The following is a 23,000-nucleotide window of genomic DNA, read 5'->3' on the forward strand; positions in this document are numbered from 1 at the left end:
ACAATCAACTTTACCAACTCGTTCATCATGCATACACATGAAACAATTGGTACACATCGCTAATGATTGGTCTATGATCTTTCTGCATGCAGGAAAGATCATCGACCTCTACCAACGACCGGCGGGTACGGCATTAATATCGTTCATACACACGGAACGATTTGAGCGATTTCAATCGGTCGGGAACTCCCAGATCTTTTGCCAAATCTATCCGTGTGTATGCACCTTTAAAGACCTGAGAAAGCCATAGGCTGTCTAAGCCTGTTGTAGTACAGTACACCAGAAATACATAGACTGAAATGTCATACTCCATATAATATCTATACTGGTCATACCTTGTTTGTTTCATTTCCTAGTTCTTATATATTTCATATGTGTTGCACTGGATGAAATATGTAAAGTAAGAGAGTGGACAAAGGGGTCAGAGCAACTAAGGCATACTTTCTCTCTTGTCCATTGGTGACACAGCTAACCATGGAATGTAGGCGGGTCCACAGGAGCAAGGCACCTATGCTGACTTCTTTGAGATGCAGGCTCCTCCCTTCTGCATCCCAGAATTCCTCAGTTAGTTTTAGGTGCCCACCGGAGTGGGTGCTGTGCTGACTGGCTGCGTGATGCAGCCATTTTGTGTTAGATTAACTAGGTGTTTGTTATTTTATTAATATTCACTAGTTAGCGCAGGCACAGTGTGTAACTTCCAGAGGAAGTTTATACACACTGAGAGTGCAGCAAAGGCTGATAGAAGCGTGTCCTGTCAGCTCTCTGTGTGCAGAGGGACACTGTCTGCACAGCGCTTTAACCCTGGCCCTGGGGTGAGTTCTGAAGCGGTTCCCTGCTTGGGGGGATCTTGGGGGATGGACCTCCCCACTATGGCGCCGCCATTTTCAAGGGCTTATAGGCAGAAATCCAGAAATGGAGTTAATGCCTATTAAAGGAGCTTCCAAGTGGTCGCAGTCTGAGGGGAGACACTGGAGGTGAGGATTAACACTTGGTAGGAGCGGCTACAGGGGGAAAAGGAGCCAATAGGCTTCCTTCCCCGCTGAAGCAGAGACTTGATCTCTTCCTGCTCTCTGTTCTGGTGCCCTTTCTCTCCACACTGCGGAGCTGAAGGAGGATTTACACTGCAGATCAGAGTGAAAGCTTTTTTTCCCTGCCAGCGCTTTCCCTAGTGACCGCTGAGGGACCATTGCAGCAGCACAGACAGATAAGTACACTGTTACATGATTCTGTACATTTGCCTGACATTGTGCACTGTGTGTAATTATGACAGAAAGGTATAGTGCTGCTGCTCTTGGGGAGGGAGCGCCTTCCATGTTAGTTAACTGCAGATTTTGTGGTGTTAAAATAACAAGTGAACAGATGGATCAGGGGGATTTGTGCCCCTCGTGAGTCTGTGCCCAGTGGGGCTCGAGGCCAGAGGTCTGAGCAGCCTGAACCTGCGTGGGCAGCTGCCTTGGGGAGATCTATAAATGCCTTAGCACAGGCTTTGAATAGGCAGAGAGATGAGCTTGTAAAATCACCTGGCCCTTTTCCCCCACCTCAACAGTCTGTGGGCTCTATTAACCCTTCTCAGGGGGACCCAGCTTTACTGCAGGTTATGCAGGACACTGCGCAGTGTGTTCATAAAATGAATGCTTTTATGGAACAGCTTGCCACGACCCCTGAGGTTACTTCTCCCAGACACCCATTATCTACCCCTCCCCTGTTTATTATTTATTTATTAACAGTTTCTTATATAGCGCAGCAGATTCCATTGCGCTTTACAATAGTAGACAGTGATAAAACAAACTGGGTAAAAACAGACAGACTTGGAGGTAGGAGAGCCCTGCTGCAAGCTTACAATATATAGAGATATAGGAGGGAAACACAAGGACAGTCACCAGTAATAACATAGCAGTCCCACCAAGTTACAAGTCCAGAAGGGAAGCTATATTATATAGATATATATATTATATAGTATTATACATAGGTGCTTTAGAGGGTTATGCGTGTAGAACTTAAATATGATAGGCTTGCCTGAAGAGGTGAGTTTTCAAGGAACACTTGAAAGTTTGGAGACTAGTGGAGAGTCTTATTGTGCGTGGAAGGGCATTCCATAGGATGGGAGCAGCCTGCTGAAAGTCCTGTAATAGTGAATGGGAGCTAGTGATCCGTGCAGAAGAGACGCAGATCTTGTATAGAGCGGAGTGGTCGAAATGGGAGATATTTTGTGATAAGAGATATATTCTGGTGCAGTATGGTTAATAGCTTTATATGTGAGTAGAAGTGTTTTATATTGAATACGGTAATATACAGGCAACCAATGGAGGGACTGGCAGAGCGGATCAGCAGACGATGAACATCTTGCAAGGAAGATCAGCCTAGCAGCCGCATTTAAAATAGATTGCAGTGGCGAGAGTCTGTTCTTGGGAAGACCAGTTAGGAGACTATTGCAATAATCAATGCGGGATATAATAAGTGCATGTTGAATTTTAGATTCTGATGAGGAAGGTGTGTGCACTGAGGATGTCTTTTGGGACCAGAGGGAAGAAGTTGAGTCTTCTGTCCCTGGTATTGAGGCTATGATACTGGCAGTTAAGCAGACTTTGATTCTAGCTGATGAGAATAAAGTGCCTGCTTATTGTGTATTCAAGAAATTGTGCAGAGATCGTTACTTTTCCCTCGGATGAGGGCATGATAGCTTTACTTGGGAGAAGCATGGAAGACTCCTGATAAGAGGCTCCTTATGCCTAAAAGATTTGCAAACATGTATCCAGTGCCAGAGGAGCATGTTAAATTATGGGAAAAGACCCCTCTAGTAGATGCGCCTGATGCCAGGTTGTCTAAATCCACGGCTTTGCCGGTTCAAAGGGGTGCTGCGTTTAAGGACCATGTGGACAAGAAGATTGAGGGTTGTCTTAAGGCTGTGTTTGAAGGTGTCGGTTTTACTTTACGCCCTATTATTGTCTCTGCTTGGGTATCCAAGGCCATGATGAAATGGGCTGAGGCCTAATGTAATCAGCTCCAGCCTGACTCTGAAGCTTTCGTACTGGCTGAAAAGCTTAGGTGTGCTGCAGAGTATGTTTGTGAAGCTGGGGAAGATGGTGTCAAAAGTGTCGGCCACTTCCGTGACAGCTAGGAGAGCTCACAGCTTGGGAGGCAGACAGCGAATCCAAGAAGTCTCTAGAGGCCTTGGCATATAAGGGATAGCTTCTTTTTGGTGCAGAACTTGAGTCCATTATAATACAAGCCACGTCAAATCACTCGTGTCTAAGTTTGGGGTTTTCAGGCTGTCCTTTTGCTCCTCCTTTCGAGGGGGTGCATCCAATAGAGGACAAGCGGGAAGAGGAAAGTTTCCCTCCAGTAAAGGGAGGGCACCCAGATCCCATCTCGGAGCCTTTGCTAAGAAACACCCTTCAAAGACTGAAGATAAATCCTCAGCATGACCGTTCTGGGGGTTGCCTCGTGCAGTTTCGGGATATATGGAACACCTCTACCCCGGACCCTTGGATTCTCTCCATCATTTCTCAGGGTTACAGAATAAATCTCAGGGGTGCACTGCCAAAGAGATTTCTCCCAACACCCCTGCCGCGGGAAGCTCGTTTGCGGAAAGCCCTCTTGGGGGCGGCAACGTCACTTCTCAAGAAGGAGTGGTGGTCCCTGTGCCTCAGGAGGAAAGAAACAAGGGATTCTATTACATTCTTTTCTTGGTCCCCAAACCAGACGGGTCTTTCAGACCCATTATAAAAGTGAAGTCTTTAAACCTACACCTGTGGGCGGACCACTTTCAGATGGAATCTCTTCAAGCAGTGCTTTAAAGCATAGAGTCTGGAGAATTTCAAGCATCGGTGGACATCCAGGATGCTTATCTTCATGTGCCTATCTGCAGGTATAGGCACATGGTCATGGCAGCGGCCCTCAGGTTAAAGGGAATAGTGATTATCCCATACTTGGACAACCTCTTGTTCAAGGCGGAGAAATTACCGGAACTTCTGGCCATGGCAACACAGTTTCTCCAAGACCATGGGTGGTTGTTAAATCTTAAGTCTCATTTGACACCCACTCAGAGGCTTCAGTTTCTGGGGGTGATCTTAGATACACACCTACATTGTGTTTTTCTTCCAGAGTCCAAAGCGGTGGACATTCGCCAATTGGTCCTGTTGATTCTTCAGTCAACAAATCCAACAATATGGCAGGGTGTGAAGCTGTTAGGCAAGATGGAGGCAACCTTCATGACACTGCAGTTTGCGAGGTTTCACTCGAGAACTTTTCAATGGAACATACTGTACTGTTGGTCAGGAAATCCAAAAACCATGAAACAGGAACGGCTGGTGCTCCTTGATCTGGTGGACAGATCTGGAGTCTCTGCAAATGGGGCGTTCCTTTTGCTCGTGGGATTGGCTGGTTGTCACGACCAATGCCAGTCTCAGGGGCTGGGGGGCAGTGGTCCTGCACCTCAGATTGCAAAGAGGAATCCAGACTGCTGATCAACATCTTGGAGCCCCGGGCCGTTTGGAAGACCCTTTTACAGGCGGAGGATCTCCTGAAGGTATCACCTGTGCGCATACAGTCAGACAATGCCACTGCTGTGGCTTACCTAAATCATCAGGACGGGACTCGCAGCATGATGGCAATGCAGGAAGTCTTGCGGATATTTCAGTGGGCAGAAGTGAACATTCCTACTGTGTCGACTGTGTTCATTCCGGGGATCTCGAATGTAGAAGCGGATTTCCTCAGCATGGCAGAACTGCTTGAAGGAGAGTGGGTGCTACATCAGGAGGTCTTTCAGGAAATAGTGACTCTCTGGGGGCTCCCAGAGATAGACTTGATGGCGTCCAGACACAACTGTCAGGTTCCCAGGTTCTGCTCTTGGACCAGGGTTTCGACTGCGTGGGCAGTGGATGCCATGACAGTTCCGTGGCGTTTCACCCTTGCCTACGTGTTCCCTCCGTTTCTATGGTTCCTTGGGTCTTAAAGAGAGTGAAGACGCAGGAGGTACAAGTCATACTGATTGCACCGGACAGGCCCAGGAGGTTGTGGTATTCAGACATACTGAGGTTGTCGACGGACTTTTGGCATCTTCCTCTTCAGCCAGACTTACTCAAACAAGGACCATTTCTACACCTGGACCTAGCTCATCTCAATTTGACGGCCTGGCTTTTGAAACCTCCTTTCTAAGGAAGAAAGGTTTTTCAGAAGCTGTTATCCAGACTATGCTTAGGGCTTGGAAGCCTGTTTCAGCAGCTCATTACCATCGTGTTTGGAAGATCTATATCAGGTGGTGTGAATGACAGAAGGCACACGCATCTAGGTTCAAGGTCACTAGACTCTTGGAGTTCCTCCAGGATGGGTTTTCAGCAGGGCTTAGCCTGCAGTCCTTAAAGGTACAGCTGTCGGCCTTATCCATTTTCTTTCAAAAAAAGAGTTTGTCATAAGTACAGACTTTTTTGCAGGGAGTTATGAGACTTAAACCCCCATATAGGCAGCCAGTGGCACCTTGGGACCTGTCTCTGGTTTTGTCGGTTTTACAAAAACCTCCGTTTGAGCCTTTAAGGTTGGCTGATCTTAAATTTCTTTCTTGGAAACTTACCTTTTTGTTGGCCATAGCTTCAGCTAGGTGAGTTTCAGAATTGGGGGCCTTGTCTTGCAAGTCTCCGTTTCTGTTTTTCCATTAAGACAGGGCTGTGCTTAGAACAGTGCCAAAGTTTCTACCTAAGGTAGAGTCAAAATGTAATTTAAACCAGGAGATTGTGCTCCCGGTCTTTTGCCCTCCAGAGGAGGCTAGAAATGGGGACAAGTTGAAGAAACTGGACGCTTTGCACATCTATGTGGATAGTATAAAGGATATTCGCAAAACTGATTTGCTTTTGGTTCTGTATGACGTACATAAGAGAGAGTGGCCTGCTTCTAAGCAGACCATTGCTAGATGGTTACGGTCGATAATTGCCTTTGCCTACACTAAGATAGGCAGACCGATTTCCCTCCAGGATTAATGCCCATACGTCCAGGTTAGTTGCTTCCTCTTGGGCTGGTCATCATGGGGCTGCAGGGCTGCCACCTGGTCCTCTGTTAATATCTTTACTAAATTCTATAGGTTCCATGAGTTCGCGTCAGAGGACGCTTCATTTGGGCAAGCAGTGAGAGAACTGTAAGCCTGAGCATACCCTCCCAAAGGCCTGGCTCTTGATCGTCCCATGGTTAGCTGTGTCCCCAGGATGGACGAAAGAGAAAAAGGGATTTTTGTAAGAACTTACTGTTCGAATCCCTTTCTCTGAGTCCATCCTGGTGACAAAGCGATCCCTCCCTTACGCTCAGAAAGTTTATACCGTTCATGTATTGTCATGTTATTGTTGATTGTGCATATTAATACGTTCAGGCGTAATGTATCCTAGTGTGCTTTAGAAGTTGAACTGAGGAATTCTGGAATGCAGAAGGGAGGAGCCTACCTCTCAAAGAAGTCAGCATAGATTCCTTGCTCCTGCGTCCCCTCCTACATCCCATGGTTAGCTGTGTCACCAGGATGGACTCGGAGAAAGGCATTTGAACGGTAAGTTCTTAGAAAAATACCATTTTCCTACCATTCCAGGAGAGAGAGACTATTTGGGCGGTAGTTCCCAGCAGCCCCAGAAGAGTAGGAAGCCTTCCTACATCATGCCCTCTCTCCAGTGAAGCGAACTGGATGTTGTAACATTCACTGGCAATCCCAGGGGCTGATGAAAGTGTGCGCTACTAATGAGGAATCGCTTTACTTCGCTGCAACCCCCCCCCGATCCTATGCCAGCCCAGTGAATCATGGGTTCTTCACTGTGTTGGATACAGGGCCTAATAATGATCCAGTGTGAACCCACCCTGCAAAGTGGTCTGAAGTGTCTCTTTTTCAGTCTTCTTCCATAGAGGACACTAAAGAAGTAATCCACTATGAACTAAGGTTGTAGAGATAATTTAGATTTAGTTAATTATAGTAAAAGTATTATGTTTTTGGGAAGTAATATTTTGTCTCATTTATGTTGTATAGTGAGTCTGACTGTACCCTTTTTATAGGTATGAATTTCAGCCGATCTCCCCCCCACCAGCATGTGGAGCTGTTAGCCCCACTTCTTGTGCCACTTATTACAATACATCTGCGGCCAAGGCTGAGTTGCTGAACAAAATGAAGGAAATGCAAGGTGTACAGGAGGAATTAGGAAGCACACCAGGAGCAGATGAGGAAGACAAGGAGCTAACTTTTAAGAAGGTAAAAGTTTGAACTGAAATTTGTTGTTAACACCGTAAATTTATATAATTTTTATTATCAATAAGTATGTAACAGCCAATGCTAATTGGGGGCTTTCAGTGGGTCAGTGAAGTCTTCCATGTATATCAAACATTATTACTGTAGACTTGACCTGTGTGTCATGGTCTCTGATTTATTTATATTTTTTATTCCCCAATATCTATTTTTTAAAGCAATTACTATATTGCAGAGTTTGAAAAAAAAAAAAGCTTTTTTGTTTTAAGCCAATTTTGTATTAACGTTTTTAATGAAAGATAAAAGCAATCCTGTTTGTTAGAATAATAGTGAGAATCATTGCTATGTATTAGAAACCTTGTTTAACCATGTTTTAATGCTTTATAGCATTAAGGGGAACATTTACTAAGATAGAAGTTATATTAAATATGGGATGTTGACAATAGACACCATTCTGATTCTATTCTCTTCTAGAAGGTGCTAAATAAATACTGTACATCTACAATAGAACTCCCATCTTTGTAAATTTACCCCTAACAATCCAAAGTTATTAAGCTTTGACGTGATTTATCGGTACTTGTTTAGTTTCACAACGCCAGCATGGACGTGCGTCTGAGTCCCCTTGCGGAGCTCGCTGCGCTTGCCCACACTACGGGCTCGGTGGCTTGCTACGCTTGCCACGCTATCTAAAAAAAAGCAAAAGTTATTTTTAGAGATATGCACAAATACAAAAAAATGAGGTGTTAAGCATTAGCACTGAATGTGTCACTGGCATTAAACATTTTAAATAAAAACATTAGTTTAGATGCCTTTTTTTAGTTCCCTCTCTGTTTTGAAGCTTCAAAAGAACTAAACTAAAATAAGAAAAAATATTTTTATACTAGCTGAAGATTAAGCAAAAGGGGAGATATCAAGATATCATGTAAAGGCGCTTTGGTATGAGTGTGCCTAGCAGCAAAGAAAAAAAAAGGGGTAGTTACCACCAATACAATAGGCAGAGAAAAACAGGAAGTGTTAGTCTGAGCTAAAATCGCTAAAAAGTCATTGTAAATGTGATGTTCAGTAATAGGTTATAAATACACTATGCTATTGAATTATAATAATACAATAGAATAAAATAAAATGTTATAAGTGGCCAGGTGTGCAGAGATCAAGATAAAATAGAATATTTAATAATATAGTTAAAACATGTATTAAAACCAATTAATAGCAAATGACCAGGCAGACATTTATAAATGATGATAAATAGTCACCCTTATCTCAACTTGTCAAGTCCACAGTAGAGCTTGATTATAGTCCACCCATTAGGCAATGGTGCCTTAGGTGTTTCTGGCTCTAACCAGCCAGCAATTTCAATTCTTCACCCACATCTCCTTGCCTGGAGACTTTCCGCCATTTGCCTTTCCACCCTAAAGGACCAAGTAAAGCATTTACAAGCAAAGGCAACTTCTCCAACCACCTGGATTACAAAAAACTCTCTCCCTCAAAAGTCACCCTTATCTCAACTTGTCAAGTCCACAGTAGATCCTGATTATAGTCCACCCATCCCTTGCAACGGTGCAAGGGATGAAAGCTTGGTTGAGAGTCCACATCCAATGGTATTGTCCAGGCTTTTTAAGGAGGTGGCATGCCTCCAAGAAGAATTCTGTGCCGCAGAGTGGTGGGGAACCAAAACTTTTGGGGAGAGAGTTTTTTGTAATCCAGGTGGTTGGAGAAGTTGCCTTTGCTTGTAAATGCTTCACTTGGTCCTCTAGGGTGGAAAGGCAAATGGCGGAGTCTCCAGGCAAGGAGATGTGGGTGAAGAATTGAAATTGCTGGCTGGTTAGAGCCAGAAACACCTAAGGCACCGTTGACTAATGGGTGGACTATAATCAGGCTCTACTGTGGACTTGACAAGTTGAGATAAGGGTGACTATTTATCATCATTTATACATGTCTGTCTGGTCATTTGCTATTAATTGGTTGTAATGCATTTTTTAACTATATTATTAAATCTTCTTTTTTATCTTGATCTTTGCACACCTGGCCACTTATTCCATTTTATTTTATTCTATTGCATTATTATAATACAATATCATAGTGTATTTATAACCTATTACTGAACGTCACTGTTACAATTATGTGTGTTTAGCGCAGTCTAACACTTCCTGTTTTACTCTGCCTGAAGATGATTAAGCAGTCAGAAGTTGTTTAATAAAGGGAAATACATTCGGATAAAGGAATGTTGGGTGGACAAGCATGATGCTAGGCAGACTTAGCACCTCTCTTATCTGAATCACCTCCCTATATATCTGTGTGTGTGTGGTTTACTGCATAGGTTCAGCTTACTTCGATAACAAGCAACAATAATGTGGAATAAAGCCAGGGATTTCCTTACAATATACTTTTTTTATGCTGTCACAGTGTTGTGCCTGTAGTCACAACATATTAAAAAAACAAAAACATGGTTTAAACCCTGCTATATTGTGAGACTATTATAATTATTAAAGCTCTCCCAGTGCTCTGTGGAATGGTTAGTGTTGTTTAGCAGACTGACCACAATGCTGCCTTATATTTGACAAAGGATTCTGCGCAGATTACATGTGGGGCTGGGGAACAGTCATTTGGTACATTTACATGTATTGCACAGATTTTGAAATGGTGAGCACTGTTCTCTTATCTGGCAAATGATCATACATTCTCCTACATAGCAACAATGGCTGTCACTACACTTAATACATTTTGCTACCTGCACATATGATTTATAGAGCCTAATATGCGTAGTCTAGGTATACAGCTATATATCTAGTCTACTAATATAACCTATCTTGGAATATAACTTTTATGTATGTGCAGATTTACGCCTCCAGTTAATGGGTACATTGGGCCTCCCCGTTTCCATTTTACATTGCATGGTTAGATATGTAGTATGCACTGTCAGATATTGTAGTTATTTCCAGTTGCCTTTTTGGTACTTGTTTCCTAGCACGGCCACACCGATTTACATCGGGGTGGTTGTGTCGGAAAAATCGCGTCGATCGCATCGCATGCGATTTGGTCGCATGCGATGCGATCGACGCGACCGACCCGATTTTTTTGATTGAATGAAATGTAAATCGGGTCCCTGGGACCCGATTTTACATTGGATTCAATGTAAAATATTCCCAAGCCCCCCAAATTTAACGGCGTTAACCCCACCCCACGATAGACGCCAACCCGAAGCGTGGCGAGCGCAGCGAGCCCGCGAGGGGCGGCGGTGCGCATCCTCCGACCTTTTCATTCCCCTACTATCCACGTCGGCGTGGAGTTGAGAATAGAATAGTGTGGCGAGCGCAGCGAGCCCCGCGAGGGGACGCGTATACCTGTGAAGTTATACGCGTCCCCTCGCGGGGATCGCTGCGCTCGTCACGCTTCGGGCTCGGTGGCTCGCTGCGCTCGCCACACTATTCTATTCTCAACTCCACGCCGACGTGGATAGTAGGGGAATGAAAAGGTTGGAGGACGCGCACCGCCGCCCCTCGCGGGCTCGCTGCGCTCACCACGCTTCGGGTTGGCGTCTATCGTGGGGTGACGACGGGGACATCTATAATGTGAAATGGGTCATATTGGCCCATTTCACATTTTTCACATTTTCTCACGATTTCAATGTTAAAAAATATTTTAACATTGAAGCCTATGTAAAAATCGGGGGCATCGCGTCGGGACCAATGTTAATGGTCCCGACCGACGCGATGCCCCCGATATTTTACCTTTCCCGACACGATTTCAATGTTAAAATATTTTTTAACATTGAAGCCTATGGAAAAATCGGGGGCATCGCGTCGGTCGCGTCGGGACCAATGTTAATGGTCCCGACCGACGCGATGCCCCCGATATTGTGTCTTAGCCGGCAAAATGGACCTGATTTCAAAGGAAATCGGGTCCATCGTGTGGATCGTGTACCTTAACTTAAAGGTACACGATCCACAAGATTGTGGCCGTGCTAGGAAACAAGTACCGCCTTTTTTTCCTTTACCAATCCCATACACTTACCTGAAAAGCTGATCTGGGGCCTCCCCAGAAAAACATGTAACCTCGGAGACCGTGCACACTGTGAACCATCTTTCACAACTATTCTGAGGTGGTGGTCATTTTGAGTGTAACCGTTTCAACAGTAATCTTTGCAGATGGTCTGGCCGCATGGAATGGAGCAGATTTATTAAGCTTGGAGAAGAGAGAAACTGGAGATAAAGTGGAGAAAAGGTAAAAGGAGATAAAGCACCAGCCAATCAACTCCCAACTGTCTTTTTCAAACACAGCTGATTGGCTGTGCTTTATCTCCTTTTATCTTTTCTCCGCTTTATCTCCAGTTTATCTATTCTCCAAGCTTAATAAATCTGCCCCATTGTCTGCAGCAGACAGTGGCTATGGCCACAGGAATCCCATGACACTGCATGTCTCGTCTGGCCATAGACATGACCTAGCAACCACCCTCAAGTTGTATGTATAGTGACACAGAAATGACTACAGCTGTGCACCAGCTAGGTAATTTGGAAAACATGGACCATTGGTAGATCTCGAGGATCAATTTGGCACCCCTGCTCTATATTAACTAGCAGAATTGCTACAGTATAGGACAGGGATTTTATCACACTGGAGTAGTTTTTTTTTTTAATTATTATTTTTTATTACATTTTGAATAGCCTTCTAAAGGTGTAGAATCCTTCTAACATCTGACATGTTATTGTAGGTATACATACAGATGTGTCCTTTTATGTTTCCTCAATACACCATACAGCCCAAGATGTGTGCTGTGCTGTGCTGATTAATTAGATGTGTGACACTTATATATTGTGTGTGACTGGGACTGCAGAACTTGCTGTGGCTGCTACATTGTAGCCCTTACTGTATTGATGGATTCAGTCACACACACAGATATGCGAGAGTCATATATTGGGCATCACGGATGGTGTAATGGTTAGCATTACTGCCTCACAGCGCTGAGATCATCGGTTCAATACCCACCATGGCCCAAACTGTGCGGAGTTTGTATATTCTCCTGTGTTTGCGTGGGTTTCCTCCGGGTACTCCAGTTTCCTCCCACAATCCAAAAATATACTGGTAGGTCAATTTGCTTCCAACAAAATTAACCCTAGAATTTCTGTGTATGAGTACATGTGGTAGGGAATATAGATTGTAAACTCCACTGGGGCAGGGACTTATGTGAATGTTCACCTATACTCTGTAAAGCGATTCGGAATATGTATGCGCTATATAAGAAACTGTTAATAAATAAATATATCGGATTAATCAGCACAGTCTCATCGTGCGTCCTTCATATGTGAATTATGATGTGATTTAAGATACATTTTCAACAAAAAAAAGCAGAAAAGATGCCCGATACTAAAAAGGATTCTCAAGGGACATGGCATTCCAACAGGGGCTGTTTAGCATAAATGAAGCAAAGATGGATGAGGATACAGTTGTATTTAACTTGAATTGTTTAAGTCTTTTTCTATTTTGTTTTAACTGGATTGTAATGTAAGGTGACATTTACTAGTTGAAATGTTCCACTTTTTAACAGATGCAGCTAATAGAAAGCATCAGCAGGAAGCTTTCTGTCCTTCATGATGCCCAGCAAGGTCTTCAAGAGGACATGAATGCTAATGTGACCCTTGGCTGCGAGTTGCAAAACCTGCTCAAGAACCTTTGTAAACCCAATGAGTACGATAAATTCCGAACCTTCATTGGGGACCTGGACAAAGTGGTCAACTTGTTGTTGTCGTTGTCTGGACGGTTGAGCAGGGTGGAGAGTGTCTTGAGTTGTGAAGACCCCGAACCCTCTATGGAAGAGAAGGTACCAGTACTTGACACCTATAAAAAATAATAACCATAGTTAGCAAAACCTCTGCAAGCTAAAAACTTCAAAGTGACATATTCCTCCATATTCTACTGTAGTTACTTTTTAATTTAACAGATTGAAAATTAAATATGTGAATTTGGAATATTTAAAAGCTTGAACACCATTAAAAGTTAACCGTAATGCTGTTTAATATTAAAATATACACAGTGTCTTACTGATAGTGTGGTGTCAACATGTTGGTTAAAATGCTTTAAATCATATTTACTATGTTGGCATTATAACTTTATAATGCTATTTTACCATCATGTTTAAAGTTATATTGCTGATAAGGTTAAAATGCTTTTTATTGCATTATTAGAGCCTCGGATATTCATATGCCAAAGTTATTCTATTGGATGCACAAAGTACCGATTATCTGTGCTAATGGATCCTTAATGTACATTAGCAAGCAACACAGCCTCAGATTGTCAGCAATTTGTGAAAACGGTGGGATGTTGTTTGGGAGGAGGATAAAGGCCAGGGATCTCCTCGAATCTGCAACAGGAGGCTTCTGTGGCACCATAAGTGCCGCAAGCTGCCTGTTGGTGAGTCATTGATCCATGGACGCAGCTCGGATCACTACTGGAGCAGGTGCTTCTGTTTGTAATAGACGTCTCATGCTGAATCAACGTACAGTGCTATCACCACTGCTTCCAAGGAAATAGAAGTGATAACAATTCTAAACACATCAGAATCTGGCAAAAAAATCTTAAGGTGCCCATACACTATGCAACTTCTCCCCTTAGAGAAGTCACATCCAATCCCCTGCGAGGCAGGGGCCTAGGGGCGGCAGATGTTAAGGGCGGCAGCCAGCAGGGACTTTTTTACGAGTGACCAGCTGTGCAGCTGCACGGCTCATCCCAGAGCAGCATCCCGCCGGTCTACAGCACCTTAGCGGGCTGTGTTGCTGCTTGCACACGGACCAAGAGCTGCACTGGATCCGGGGCTGCTGCGGACCGGAGAGGAGATGGTGACCTGGGAGGCTCTGGCAGCAGCCTGACTGACATGTCCAGGGAGCGGAAGCTGGACAGGTGAGAGCTGGCGGCATCATATGCGGCTCACCGGCTGCTGTAGCTTGTGAGCCCGCAACCCTCCTCCTGCATGCACACACACACTCCCGCTGTCATCCGCCCTCCATCCCACCAGCACCCGCTGGGGTCAGTGCTGCTGGGGTCTCTGGGCTCCAAGAGTGTCTGCCTGTACACACCTCCCTTAGTCCTGTCAGGCTGAGCGACCCCGCTCCTTGCTCCCGCCTACACTGCTATTGCCCGCCAGTGACTGCTGCTGCAGAGCACGGTGACCGGGCTGCCAGTGTTACAGTTGGTGCTCGCCACCACAGCTATTGCCGCTGCTTCTGCCGCCCGGGTGTCTCAGTCCTCCCCCTGCCCACTTGTCTGTGACTGCGGAGGAGGAGGAGCATGGTGTCCTGGCTGCCGGTGCCTGAAGAAGTGCAGAGGTAACTCCGGGGAGCTGCCTCTTGATCTCCCTCCACTCTGACCTATTTTAAAAATGCCAAAAGGGTCCTCCCTCCAGGTCCAGGGGGCGGCCAAAAATGATGTGCCTAGGGGCGGCCTGACCCATAAATCCGGCCCTGGGTCCAGCCCGGATATCTTACGCAGCACGTATGATCTGAAGCTCTAATCCATGGGTCCTCAAACTGCGGCCCTCCAGATGTTGAGAAACTACAATTCCCAGCATGCCTTGCCTCAGTTTTAACATTCCCTTATAGGAAAACTGTGGCAAGGCATGCTGGGATTTGTAGTTTCACCACATCTGGAGGGCCTCAGTTTGAGGACCCATGCTCTAATCTGATGCGCACGGGACCACGCATCGAATCAGATGTCTCACACGTGCTATTAAGGCTGATTTAACCCTATTTCTCAGCCTGATTTTGCTGGAACTGGGTGAAATCTGGCTCAAATCGTATACTGCATTGGGGCCTGTAGTCATAATATTAACCGCACATTTTGCATATGTTGAAACATGCAGTTTGAGTAATAGTGCCCAATTTTGTTTGTAAACGTGTTTGTTTGTAAAATGTGTTCTCCGTTTACATTGTTTTAGAGTTTTTTTACATGTTTAATATGACCCTCTATCACTATGGGCAGAATTCATTTAGCCCCAATAATTTACCAGGTGTGAACAAAGATGGTAGCCTCAGGCTTTAACAACTAGAGCTATTCAAATAGGGACCCTTTATCTCGCCTGATAAGTTAACTGGTGTGAACCCATAGACTCTGGGACAATTTCTTCAACAAATGTGTTAACGTGGTTGTGGTACTCAAACAGGCGAGCTTAGGTCTGAACTTATGCTGGGTACACACCAAAACGATTTGGATTGTATGCAAATCGTTTGCAAATTGTATGCAAATCGGATCATACTATTTGCATACGATTTGCATACAATTTGCATACGATCTGATCCCCTCTGTATTCAGATGAATGGATCTTTTACAGATCCTACCTGCAGCAGGTAGGATCGGATTAGGATCCAATTCAGATCCAACCAAACGATTTTGACCAAATCTGCATCCAATCTGCATCCAATCAGTCTGAATTGGATCCAGATTGATGGGATTGTGCCAAAATCGTTTTGGTGTGTACCCAGCATAAAAAATATCCCTATTTACTGCAATGTTTGGGTTGCTTTTTGAGCTAAATGAATAGCTGCTTCAATTAGTGGGCGGTAAATTTCCCCCAATGACTACAAATTTAAATTATATTAAGCTTAGGGGTCTTTTCACTGCTGAAATTTTAATTTTAATTCTCTAAGTACATAGGTTAACCTGCAGTTACACAAAATTTTCCAGTATTGTCAACAGTTCTGGTTGGAGGCTGCATGAGGGAGATCAAAATTGATGTTCTGCTAGTTGCCAACATAGGCAACACAGCAGTTTACACCATCTGAACATACTGTAAATAAACGTGCCCAGTAGGGGTCATCAGATTGTAGACTCTATTGATAAAATGGGCTGCAATCTTGAGTGCTAATTAGCATCTCCTGCATTATGCTATTAGTACATAGCATTAAACCGTAAAATTCTGCAGAAACTTCAGTTTCCTTATCATTTTATGGAAGAAAGAGCATAATAAATAGGCCTCTTAGACACTTTGGTATCCTCTTTTGATTGATATACTGTACTTTTTCCTCCTATACACAGATTAACCTTTTGGAGAAGAAGAAACAACTGACTGACCAACTAGAGGATGCTAGGGAATTAAAGGCTCATGTAACCTGGAGAGAGCAGGTGGTTCTAGAAGCAGTGTCCAAGTACTTAAATGAGGAGCAGCTCCAAGACTACCACCACTATGTGAAGATGACTTCTGCCCTCATTGTGGAACAGCGAGAGCTGGAAGATAAAATCAGATTGGGAGAAGAACAACTGAGGGGTCTTCGAGAGAGTCTGTAATTTAACTAGAGACCAACAGGAGTTTCTAACCAAAGATATCCTTGTTTAAGGGGATGCATCATGTGGTTTATTGGTCAGATGCTGAACAATTAATTTGGAGACTTCTTTTGTTACAAAGCTATCAGTCTATAAATGCATCTCATTCCTCTACAGGTTCTTGTAACTGGAAGTGACCATTTTGCTCTATGCAGTAGCTTGCATTAACCAGAAAGCTTTAAGTGATTGAGCTGTGCTTTTCTGTGAATCGGTGTATAATGCACAAGAGTCTTTAATGTCAAGTCTTTAATGTAAAATCTATGGAATAGACTACAACAAAATGAAACGCTTCAATTTATTTTTAATTCAGAAAAGAATACCTGGAATATCCTAATCAGTACTGCTTCTAATCAAATGCATACGTGCATAAGACTAATTGGCAGAAGGTTCTATGTTGGTCACATTATGGAGTTGGCATGGGCCATTTAAAAAAAAAAAGAGCAATGTCTAAATGTGTTAGAGTGGGCCAGTATTGGTATTCACTCATTGGTGCCAAAGCAAGCTGTTTTTTTCATTTAAATAATGCCTTTGGTGGAATTTAACACCACCGTGCCTTTTTGTCCTGTCCATGTAATCCTGAGCATAGCACAGAAAGCAATGCAGCAGGTATCTAATCTATAATTGTGTTGCATTCTGCAAGCTAATACCACCTATGAAGGAGGGTCTGTAAGTGCCTTATTGTTACGATTTTCCTAGGCTCTTTCATTTGCTGTGCACTCATTTTGGCCCAGCAACATTTGGAGTGGTGATAAATAGTTCTTGAGATCGAATTTTAAAGTTATTTATATTATATAATGCAATTATTGTATTTTATTTTCTTATATCATTGCTGACTTTAAGTGAAAAAACATGCAAAATTGAGTATCACCTAACTGTCATATTTGCCATATATTGGCTCTTCTGTAGTGCTTAAAACAAAATATTATATATTTTGAGTATTTTATATAGCTCTATCTAAGAGCATTGGCAAATGCTCCAAATACTCATTAGTTTTCTCCACATATTGCTTGGCGGCATCTATTGTCTGATATCATTACTCCTTAAATGCCTCCCATTGTGCTAAATATATGTTGCTGGCTAGTCCTTTGCTTTATTACTTGTGTGTGACAGGACATCGTTTTCATCACACACATATCAACCTCTTACAGGAAAAGATGGATCAAACATTGGAGAAAGATAAAGTACTAAAGGTGCCCATACATGGTGCTTTTTTACCATGCCATGCAATGCGCACTGCCGCGGGCATCTTCATACAGTACAACAAGTATGTGCTGCACATACTTTTGATACTGCCCTCGCATCGCACACAAATCGCATGCTAAATTCATGCGTTGCAATGCGATCCAGCCCATAACGGGTGCGATCATCGCACTGTGTATGGGCACCTTTACCAATCCACTCCGAACTGTAATTTCACAGGCTGTGTTTGAAGAAAATAACAGTAGCTTTTTGGTTGGTACTTTGTCTCTCTACTTTATCTTTCTCCAAGTTTTAATACTTCTCCTTTCTAGTGTGTTTAAAAGGTTGTATCGAAATATATAACTTTGTTTAATTATTGTTATGACATGCTCTATTTTTACTGTTTATAATGGTGAAGTTTTTTTCTTAATTCTGGACTTTATTGACACTAAGGGGTTTATTTACTAAGACTGGAGTTCTATTGAAGATGGGGTGTTGCTATGGACAACCAATCAGATTATATCTAGATTCTGATTGGTTGCCTATAGCAACATCCAATCTTCGATAGAACCATCTTGGTAAATAATCCCCTAAATTTGTACTTTTATTTTGAAAAGGGAAATCTGTAAAAGTAGAATTAATATTTTGCTACTTTTAATTAAATTACTCAGGACCAAGCCAAAGAGACAATATTCTGATATCAAAATCATTTTTTGCACATTGTCAGTTTGAACCCTTTCACGGCTATAAAGCGATATATACATTATGTGCACTACATTAAATATTATCCAAAATTATGACTTGCAGTAATAGTCATTCAGTAGTTGTAGTGCTCAGATGATTAGTGGTGAATTAATTGACCTTCTGAAATGCCTGGAGGTATAATTAAAGTTGTAGATAGTCATAGAAGAAATTGCTTCCATTACATTACTTGAAGAGATTTTATTTGAATTATTAGACTTTTAACCACACAAAATAATATAATTTTTACTGTATGCAATGCATCTGGAACACATTGCATTCCCAATTATTTTACAGGGCTTTAGTTTGGCATTATTATAAGTAATGGATTTCATTTCACACCAGGGATGCAATGTCTGGAATGGTAAAGTGACCTCCATTCATCTTTTGTATTCACATGTAGCTGGCTATCTGAGAAAAGCTCTTTGTCCGATGACCAAAACAAGCATTAATGTGCATTGTAACTTAAAATGCGCATTAGTAGCATACGTTTTGAGGTTACTGCATAGCATTATCAAGTATAGTGATATAGGACATTTTTAATCACTCTTTTATTCCACACATTACAGTTCAGTAATATCAGCATATGCAAAATATCCCTAAATGTGACCCTGATGCTCCTAATTCATTTGGCTTCTAAAAGGACCAGTAGTTTCCCAGGTATGGATCATTAGGTCACCACCATTATGGTCGACATGCAGGAAGATCGACATGGGTAAGGTCGACATTGAAAAACTAGAATTTTTAAAAAAAAACGGAATGTCAACATAAACACTAAAACGTAGCACCTCGCTGCACTCTCCATGCTTCGGGCACGGTGCTGGTGACCCAATGACCTGATCCCAGATTCCCTTAGATAAAGAAAGTGTGGTCTTTAAATTCAGATTACATACATTATATCCTCTGATGCTTCAGTAGAAAAATAGGATGAATCCTGTGTTTAACTGAACACAAATCGTTCTAAAACATCTAGAGAACATTGATGTAACATGACAATCCAGCCTAGCACCCTGTCCCATTATCCAAGGATAAGACACAAGTTAAACCATGTCATTTGGAAGGCAGGGATTTCTGTCATAAATAAACACAGACCAGAAAGTTGGGAGCTATCCAGACCCAATTATAAAATATGCTGTTATTACAATAAAGGCTATCCTGTGGTTCATGATTGTTATTGTAGCAGTTATTGCTGGCTGTAACCAAAACTATTGTACTGCAATAGTCATCAGCTATATTAAGGCGGCCATGGTACTGTATTTCAAAGTCAGATACTGGGGGAGAAAAGGGTACTCTTTACCTAGAACGGCGCCCACGATGTCCATCGCGGTCATCGGGGGTAAAAAATCGCGGGCATCGCATACACTAAAAAAATAGGTGCGACGCGATGCCCGCGATTTTCCCATAGGGATCAATGTTAAAAGTGTGATTGGACGCGATTTTAGTGTTAAATGCCTCAATGCCCGCGATTTTTACATAGGAAGCAATGTTAAATGGGCCACAGAGCCCTAATAGTCCCCCTGAAGTCTTAAATGGCCCCCACAATTTTTAACGCCACCCCACGATCAACGTGAACCCGAAGCGTGGCGGTACGCGTCCTCCGACCTTTTCATACCCTCACTATCCACGTCGGCGTGGAGTTGAGAATAGAATAGTGTGGCGAGCGGACGCGGATACCTGTGAAGCCCACGAAGGGACGCGTTTACCTGTGAAGGTATCCGTGTCCCCTCGCGGGGCTCGCTGCGCTCGCCGTGCTTGTGGCTCGCTGCGCTCGCCACACTATTCTATTCTCAACTCCACGCCGACGTGGATAGTGGGGGAATGAAAAGGTCGGAGGACGCGTACCGCCGCCCCTCGCGGGCTCGCTGCGATCGCCACACTTCGGGTTGACGTTGATCGTGGGGTGGCGTTAACAATTGGGGGGGCCATTTCTGACTTTAGGGTGACTATTTGGGCTCTGTGGCTCATTTAACATTGTTTCCTATGGAAAAATCATGGCCATTGAGCCATTGAACACAAAAATCGCGTCCAATCACACTTTTAACATTGATCCCTATGGGAAATCGCGCGCATCGCACCTGTTTTTTAGTGCATGCGATGGTCGCGATGGGCGCCGTTCTAGGTAAAGAGTACCGAGAAAAGTTCTAGCACTGTGATATGTAGACAAAGATTAAACTTTAAATAAGCAGGAAAAAAGTTAATGCTTTCATTTGCCAAAGTGTCCGACTACAAAATATTAGTGCAGCATGCAGGCAATAATGGCAGTGTCTAGCTTTGCAAAATTATTACATCACGAAGTATATTTCTTTCCAGAATGCTTTGCCGTGAAAGGGTTAACAATTTATCGTGTCCGCTTTTTAACCTTATTTGTATAATTATAGCACAAAGAAAAAATGAAGTATTGATGTTGTGTAAATCTGTTTTATTGTTTGTATGGCAAATGCAATTTTTGTAATGTTATAAGCCAGGAACATGTTCTCCTGTGTATATTATGCGTGTCCCTTTCAATTGCATTATTATTATCCAGATATGGGATTCTATCTGCACTATGGTAAATATAACATATTGGTGCTAATTGAAATCTTCTGGGTGTTTAGTGTATTAATTGTTGGTTTAATATAACACATTAGTCAAGGATGTTTTTTTTTTTTTCTGAAAGGACTGTTAGCATTACCGCCTTATGGGTTCCATGCACACCATGGCTCTAACTATATGGAGTTTCCATATTCATTTTTTTTTTTCCAAGATAAATTTTTATTAAGGGCTTTGTTCCGTTACTCATGGAAGGGGAAAGGGGTACAGAATAAAGGGGGGGGGGGGGGGTTGGGGGGGGGGGGGGGTGTAGGGATACAGTCCAGCATACATCAACATATACTTAAACAACCATAAGTGTAGGAACATACGATAATTGCATTGAAGATTGAGATAAGAACACTACCAATCCATGGATTTGGTTGGTGATAAATAAGAGTAAGCGAAATGGTTTCTTCAATAAATTAGGCCATATCAAACAGTAGTGTTGCCCCTTCTAGTGTAGTAATCTATTCCCACCAACAGGACCTAATCACTAGAGGGGAAGAATGTTTGTGGATAAGGGAAAGCCCATGGGCCCTTATTCAGATCTGAGCTCAGTACAAATTTGTTCAGAAAATGGGCAAAACCATGTGCACTGCAGGTGGGGCAGATGTAACCGAGAGAGTTACATTTGGGTGGGGTGTGTTGAAACTGAAATCTTAATTGCAGTGTGAAAAATAATGCAGCCAGTATTTACCCTGCACAGAACAAAATAACTCACACAAATCTAACTCTCTCTATACATGTTACATCTGCCCCACCTGCAGTGCACATGGTTTTGCCCATTTCCAAACAAATTTGTACTGTGATCAGATCTGAATAAGGGCCATTGTTTCCATTTGGAAGGAATGTTGAAGTTTCCTGACAATTTTACTAAGAGGGGGGGGGGGGGGGCATTCTTGGGCTATTGCTGCACTGGTGGCTATGAACATATGGCCTAATACGTAATGTTTGGCCTGTGGGACATCCGGTGGATAGAGATGCACTAAGGCCGGGAGGGGGGACCTCTCGATCAGAGCCCCAATAACTTTGGAAGCAAGATCAAAAACCTCCCCCCATAGTTGTCTTATTTTTGGACAGGCCCAGAAGATGTGATAAGTGTCTCCAATCTCGTTACAATCTCTCCAGCACATGTCAGAAAGTGAGGGCCAGATTCTATGCAGGTTAGCGGGAGTAACGTATAGATCATGAAATACATTTCTAAATGGTTATTACATTTAGATATTTTATGTGATGCAATATAAATTTTTCCCCATTGCTGTTGAGAGAAGGAGCACTCCAGGGCACCCTCCCATTTGATTTGTGTAGAGGATTTATCCTTTAAAGTGTCAGCTTGCAGCCCTGAATATCAAAAGCTTATTGATCCGTTTGAGTTACAGAGAGTTAGTTTTGTTAGTATTCTAGGGGAGGGTAGCAGGATTGGGCATGAAGATCTCACTACGCTCTTAAGCCAATGGACAATCCTGCCTGAGTTCATTATCTGGTAGGTTAAATTGACTCTGAAGGAAGCTAAAGGGGGGGTTATGGAAACACCATCTATCAAAGCGGTGATGAAATCAATGCCGCAGGCTATCCAGGTAGAAAGGTTCATGTTAGGTAATAATTTTGATCGGGCATGTAAAGAGAGGTTGCGAGAAGGGAAAGAGACTACTGTGTCCCACGCAGACAACGAGTCAGAGATAGCACGTGTATTAGAGTATGTTGGGGGTCTCTGTTTGGCAGGGTTCCAGAGTAAATCTGTTAGGGGTGACCAAGAGAACAGCTGACTCTCCAAATCCACCCACTGTTTGTTGCCTTTAGGTAAGGACCAGTCGTTTATTTGGGCCACTAAGCATGCAAGTAGGTATTTCTCTAAGTCCGGGACCTCTAGGCCCCCATGTTTTCAAAGTCGAATCTCTTATATGCTATGCATGGGGGGGGGGGGGGGAATTCTTCCAAATATATTTCAAGATTGAGTGGGTTTGGTTAATGATTTTCTGTGGGACTAAGTGAGAGA

At 43.1% G+C, this 23,000-nt stretch overlaps 1 protein-coding gene across 3 annotated transcripts in view; it reads left to right on the top strand.

Moving 5' to 3' along the window:
- Positions 1 to 18,065, top strand: part of SHROOM4 (shroom family member 4) — a 173,238-nt gene extending 155,173 nt beyond the window's left edge. For all 3 annotated transcript variants that reach the window (XM_083159077.1, XM_083159079.1, XM_083159078.1), the window contains 3 exons: positions 7,021 to 7,213; positions 12,750 to 13,022; positions 16,229 to 18,065. In XM_083159077.1, the coding sequence (XP_083015203.1) occupies positions 7,021 to 7,213; positions 12,750 to 13,022; positions 16,229 to 16,477 (715 nt within the window). In that variant the 3' untranslated portion in view covers positions 16,478 to 18,065. The remainder of the gene's footprint in view (positions 1 to 7,020; positions 7,214 to 12,749; positions 13,023 to 16,228) is intronic.
- The last annotated feature ends 4,935 nt before the right edge of the window (positions 18,066 to 23,000 follow it).

The sequence above is a fragment of the Crinia signifera genome, chromosome 9, assembly GCF_055691185.1.
Source record: "Crinia signifera chromosome 9, ASM5569118v1, whole genome shotgun sequence".
NCBI lineage: Eukaryota > Metazoa > Chordata > Amphibia > Anura > Myobatrachidae > Crinia > Crinia signifera.